This window comes from Heteronotia binoei, chromosome 19, assembly GCF_032191835.1.
Source record: "Heteronotia binoei isolate CCM8104 ecotype False Entrance Well chromosome 19, APGP_CSIRO_Hbin_v1, whole genome shotgun sequence".
NCBI lineage: Eukaryota > Metazoa > Chordata > Lepidosauria > Squamata > Gekkonidae > Heteronotia > Heteronotia binoei.
In genome coordinates, this window is record NC_083241.1 from 24,551,115 (window position 1) to 24,557,114 (window position 6,000).

The following is a 6,000-nucleotide window of genomic DNA, read 5'->3' on the forward strand; positions in this document are numbered from 1 at the left end:
TATCTGTTTTAACGTATCTGCTCAGCAATTTCATCGAATGCCCACAAGTTCTTGTATAGTGAGAAAGGAAGAAAAGAGTTAACGTTTATGATGGAGGTTTGTTTAACAAGCATGTGACCCTTCATCTAACAGTGTGTAAAGGTACTGCTTCCCAGGTTTCACTGGTCAAATTCAGATTAAAACAAGTGCCTTTGCATTCATTTTATCTCTTTGAATAACTTGGTTTTAGTCACAGAATGGTGCAGAACTAGAATGAATTTTGCTTAGTCAATATTATTCAGTTCTTCATCCTTAAAAAAAACTACACACAGTTTTTCCATGCTCTTTGCATGTAGTCCCTAAGTGTGCCTTGTAGTTCTTAAGTGCGCTGCTCTCCCCTGAGCTCAGTTCATGATTCTTGTGTGTCCCTGTCCATCAGAACGGGCTCTGCCATTGCTATAATTTTCTCCCAATCTGGTGTGTAGTATTTTGTTGCAGGATGAAAAAAAAGGGGATCAGGAACCAAGTGGGTTATCTCAAATTTCTTGGCCACATGGAGCATAAATCAAACGAAGATGATGATATTGGATTTATATCCTGCCCTATACTCTGAATCTCAGTCTCAAAGCGATCACAATCTCCTTTACCTTCTCCCCTCACAACAAATACCCTGTGAGGTAGGTGGGGCTGAGAGAGCTCTCACAGCAGCTGCCCTTTCAAGGACAGCTCCTGCGGGAGCTATGGCTGACCCAAGGCCATTCCAGCAGCTGCAAGTAGAGGAGTAGGGAATCAACCCCAGTTCTCCCAGATAAAAGTATTCTTTCAGGCAAGACTCAGCGAGCATCTTAATACACGGACCAGATTTGGCAGAAGTTTTGAGTAATTCTTAATCACATCACGGATCTCTTTGTCTTCTAGAACCTCTTCAACAAATTAGTGTCACTGACTGAAGAGGCCCGGCAGGCCTACCGAGACATGGTTGCAGCCATGGAGCAAGAGCAGGAGGAGGCCTTAAAGAACATCAAGAAAGTGCCCCACCACATGGGCCATTCCCGGAACCCTTCCGCAGCAAGCGCCATTTCTTTCTGCAGTGTTATTTCTGAGCCCATCTCGGAAGTGAATGAAAAGGAGTACGGTGAGTAACCGAAGTTATCTCCTTCCTCCCCTTGCCATGTAATGCAGTCCAGACAACCATCTTGTGTGCTTTGATAACCTTTCTGTCTGATCACAGAAGGAAGTGATACAGTTCAGGGGCTTGTGTTGAGGCCGGGCATCTTCGATCTCTCACTCATGGCTCAGTGGGGGACTCCGCAGTCCCCTGGAACTGCTTGGCCCTGCTATTTCTCTGCACTGCCTGCTTGCAGGGCCCTCTTTGAAAGAACTGTTTGGTGGCTGTGTGAATTGGCTGGGGTAGGGAATGTGGGAAGTATCAAGGAGAGGGGGATACACTGTAAGCAACTTGCTCAGGCTCCCCTGCCCCCCACATTTGTCAATCATTTGTGTTTTTGTGTGTGTTTGAGAACCTCTTAAAAAATGACATTCATTCTGAAGTCAACTTCTCAAATTTTGATCCTGGCAGAAACCAATTGGAGGAACATGGTGGAAACATCTGATGGCTTAGAAACCTCTGAGAATGAAAGAGCGGCCTGTTGTAAGGTTGCTGCTCCAGAAAAACCTGGCACCACCCCTACAGTGGCTGTGGCAGAAGCGAATTCAGCCACGGCAACAGCGGCTAATAAACAGCTCTCTCTAGCCACGGTCGGGATCACCTCAGTCACGATTCATGGGAAAGCACCAGGTGGGAAAGAGGAGGTAAAACCAGACGATTTGGAATGGGCCTCTCAGCAGAGCACAGACACAGGGTCCTTGGACGGCAGTTGCCGGGATATTTTGAACTCATCTATGACCAGTACGACTAGTACCCTTGTCCCGGGAATGCTCGAGGAAGAAGAGGATGAGGAAGAAGAGGACGAAGATGACTATGCTCACGAACCTATATCTGAGGAGGTTCAGCTCAACAGCAGAATTGAATCTTGGGTCTCTGAGACCCAACGGACTATGGAAACACTCCAGCTCGGGAAGAGCCTCAGTAGCGCAGAGGATGATAACAACGAGCAAAGTGAGGAGGAAGAACTGGAAGCTCCCGAGCAAGTCAGCACTGTCGTCGACAGTGAAGAATGGGTGACAGATAAGCAGGCATGTAAATTCCAACAGAAGCCTGCCACCTGCGGTTCTTTGGATACCAAGTGTACTGACTCTAACTATATACCATAACTGCAAGCACAAACTCAGGAAACTTTAATATTTTAAAAAATTTAACTGTTGTAAGGATTTGCAGCCATGGCTTTGTGTGCTTCATCTCGGCATTTTGCACTGTCTCAAGTTTAATATGCATATTTAATTCACAGCATAAATATTTTTGTAGCTGTCTTTATTACTTTTTCCATTATGATTCTAGAGTGTACATGTGTTGAAGGGATAGCTCTGTGTCTCTCAGAAGGAGGATGTGTGTGGAAACTTTCAATAGGTTAAACCATTTAGCTATTTTTGTTGTTGTTGTTCAAGAATACCAGTTTACAAATGACCGTTATGCAAAGTGACTGATATTTGCAACAGTGACTGATAATTTACTTTGTCATTTATATCTTACCCTGAAAGCATTTTGCCCTATATCGTAATGTACCAGAACTGAGAACAGAACAAACACATAAGTGTGTCTGTTTAGCAGATTGACCTTGCTTATGGACAGTTAGGAAAATGATTAGCTGATGTGCCTATGCCTAACTGCAAGTTTTTCCACGGGCCTCTTAGAATATGTATGTGCTTGAGAAATAACACTCTTGAGATATTGGTTGTAACTTGCTTAAAACCCATTGGAGAAGGCATTCTGGGAAAGATATTGACTACTGTTAGCATTGTCGCTGTGTCAGCAAGGACCACAGTGAGAGGACCCAATCACCATAGCAACTTTGTGGGGGGTGGGATTTCTTCTTCTTCATTCATTTGGTATCTCAGTTCATTACTTAACCTCAGGAATGTGAATACATTTTCATAAATGGTATGTAAATATGAAAAAACCCACAAAGTTGAAGAATTGGATCCTGACTTTTCCACGGAAAAGTGATGTGGATGCTGTGGCTAAGTTTAGAAGTGGAAAGAAGTTATATGTTAGCATGCATCAGGCCTGACCATGTCTTGCTTTGGGATCATTTGTGAGAGGGTTTTTTTTGTTCTTAAGAATGTGGACTTTTCCATTCTGTTGCATTGAGCACCCCAGAGAAACAGATCTTCAAAAATGGGGTAAGAGATAGAAGTGATTCATGGAGGGGATTTCATTCATTTAGGGGGAAGACATTTCAGGCTTCTTTACGCTGCTCTTAATATTAACGTACTAAGAATAGAAAATCTAACTTCTGCATGCTTGAGTTTTCCAGCTTTGCTCTGTAATAAGCATCAATGAAAGTACCCCCTGGTAAGCTGCATGAATTTGTATATATGGTGAATGTAGGGTTTGGTTTTTAAAAATTCATTAGTAATGCAAAAACCACATCCTTTATGAAGTTTGGAGCTTCCAGTAAGAAAAAATATTTCACACTTAGTCCTCCTGTTCACTTAATTATTTGGGACCAGCTGTTTTAAGCGTTTTCAAAACTAGCTTTTTGTATTGTACCGGGGGGTAGGGAAATCAGACACAGTGTCTTCAAGAGCTAATACGTCGCAAAATGTGGGAGAATGTAGCAGCAAAAACCCCTAGTATGTTAAGTAGTTCTTGGGCACATGCTGAGCAGGAAGAAGTCTTGAGTTTTGAAATGACTTGTGTACATCCTGTCACTCTGGCTGGGCATCCACAGATTGGTCTCTCTCCCCACCCACCCTCTTTTTGGAAGCTAATAACTCAAAACACCTGTTTGATTTGGTATTTTTAAAACACAATCTGAACCTAGTTTGTGTTGAGATGCTTGGCAGAAAGAATAATACAGCCAGCTTGTTGGTTATTGACAATAAAAGGTTTCAAGTTCTGTAAGGGAAGTCTGTTACCTCACAGTTTGTTACTTGGAATCCCCTCCCCCAACTGCAGCAAATCTCTTCGGGGCAAACAGGAAATTAGTCAACAAAGCTATCCTACATTCTGGTAAGTAGCCACAGCACACCAGTTGGGAATAAATGAGATTTCATGCATGTATGTGCAAAGAATGTTTGTTTATATTCTGTATTAGGAAAAGTTTTCGAGTTTTGTGCAGTGAGGGGTGGGTGTGTATGTATATGTATTGTTTCCTCTAATAGTGTCTAAGTTCCATTTCTTTTGTTATCTTAAACACCTATGTAGTTTTGTGTGTTATTTAGTACAATTTCTATACCGGCACCAGACAGTTATCTTCTTCCACACTGAATGAAGGCTGTTTCTGCTGTTAATGTGGGTACAGTTTTTAGGACAAGTTCAGCAAATATTTATTCTTCTTAAATACCCTGTTTAGTGAACTTTTATTAGAGGTAATGTGGGAAGTAGGGGGCTGCGGGAGAAAGATGGTGTGACACTTTCGATGGTCATTAAAATGTATTGTTTGAGGTGACTGGTTAGAAAAGTATTTATAAGTCTCCAGTATTTTGTATAGAAATCTTTCCATGGAAAGCAGAAGCACAAGGTAGGCTGACGCACAAAGGTCAGACAACAGTGTGGCACAGGCTATCACAAAATCACAGTGTGACTTCAAGATGGCCAGTGAACCTTGTGGAATCTATTTCCCCTCTCTCTTCCCTGTTTTAAATTTTAAACAGTGTATTTAACAGATTGAAAGCTTGATCAGTGATTTGTTGTATTTGATCACTGTTTTTAAAAGGGGGCGGGGGGAGAGATCCTTTGGCTTTAATGCCCTTGAATGAATTCTGAACACAACACACGAGAGAAAATTTGGGATGTTCTTTGGTAGGAGATATGTACACAGTGTTGTTGACTCCAGTTATTTAACTGGACAGTTGTGAAATTTTAGTAGCATGTGGGCAAAAAGTATTATTTGGAAAAGCTGCTGTTTGCTGAAATTGTCACAGTGTTTTGGGTTTTTAAATTTTTTTTAAGTTGTGCCAATTAATCAAGATGTTTAAGTCAATTGACCAGATTTAATCACTTATTCAATATATAGCATTTTTAAAAGTAACAGCCATACATGGAAATTGTACAGCTTTCTACCCAGCCCTAGCACACAGAAATAGTAAGAAAATGTCTACTTAAATCAATTAACAATTTAAAGAAAAGGTCAACAGAACTGGCACAGCCCAATTAATGTTCATATGTGGTTAATGTATAATTTTTTTACAAAAGACTGTAATAAAGCAATGTCTGTTAATCTTTGATACCTTTGTTTGTAGTAACAACCTAGAATAGAAAATCATTACGCATTGCACCATAAAGAGGTTACCTGTCTCCCTTTACTTTTATGAAGAATAATTGTTCTATCATACTTTTTCTTTTCTTTTTTTAGTAATAACAGCTTTTTGCACTATGTAAATACTAGTGGGGGTTCTTCCATAATGAATTAAAAATATTATTTAAGAAAAATAGTGTGGTGGCGCTTTGTCCAGCTAGCTCTATTCAGCATTGTGGGGGGGACTATAGGGGAACCTCCAGACAGTTTTTTTTTAAATCAGAAATTCCAGGTGGGCCAGTGGAGTGCACCCTGTCTGCTTCTGCATCTAGTGTTGCTGTCATCCATCATGAGCAGGCCTGCCATTGGAGAGGTTCTTACAGCTAAAAGCCTCCAGGGAGCACTGTGTGCAGAAGTCAGAAACTGGTTCCCACCCAGGAACCTTCTGCTCTCATGCAGTTGTGCCCCCATCTTCAGTTTCTCTTTTGCTGCTGGAGAAGGTTGTCATTTTGGAGTCTCCAGTCTTTCAAAATGCAGAGCCAGTTTGGTGTAGTGGTTAAATGCGTGGACTCTTATCTGGGAGAACCGGGTTTCATTCCCCACTCCCCCACTTGCAGCTGCTGGAATGGCCTTGGGTCAGCTGTAGCTTTCGCAGGAGTTG

At 41.6% G+C, this 6,000-nt stretch overlaps 1 protein-coding gene across 2 annotated transcripts in view; it reads left to right on the plus strand.

Moving 5' to 3' along the window:
* Positions 1-5,533, plus strand: part of SECISBP2L (SECIS binding protein 2 like) — a 55,924-nt gene extending 50,391 nt beyond the window's left edge. For both annotated transcript variants that reach the window (XM_060259847.1, XM_060259848.1), the window contains exons 17-18: positions 898-1,114; positions 1,559-5,533. In XM_060259847.1, the coding sequence (XP_060115830.1) occupies positions 898-1,114; positions 1,559-2,253 (912 nt within the window). In that variant the 3' untranslated portion in view covers positions 2,254-5,533. The remainder of the gene's footprint in view (positions 1-897; positions 1,115-1,558) is intronic.
* The last annotated feature ends 467 nt before the right edge of the window (positions 5,534-6,000 follow it).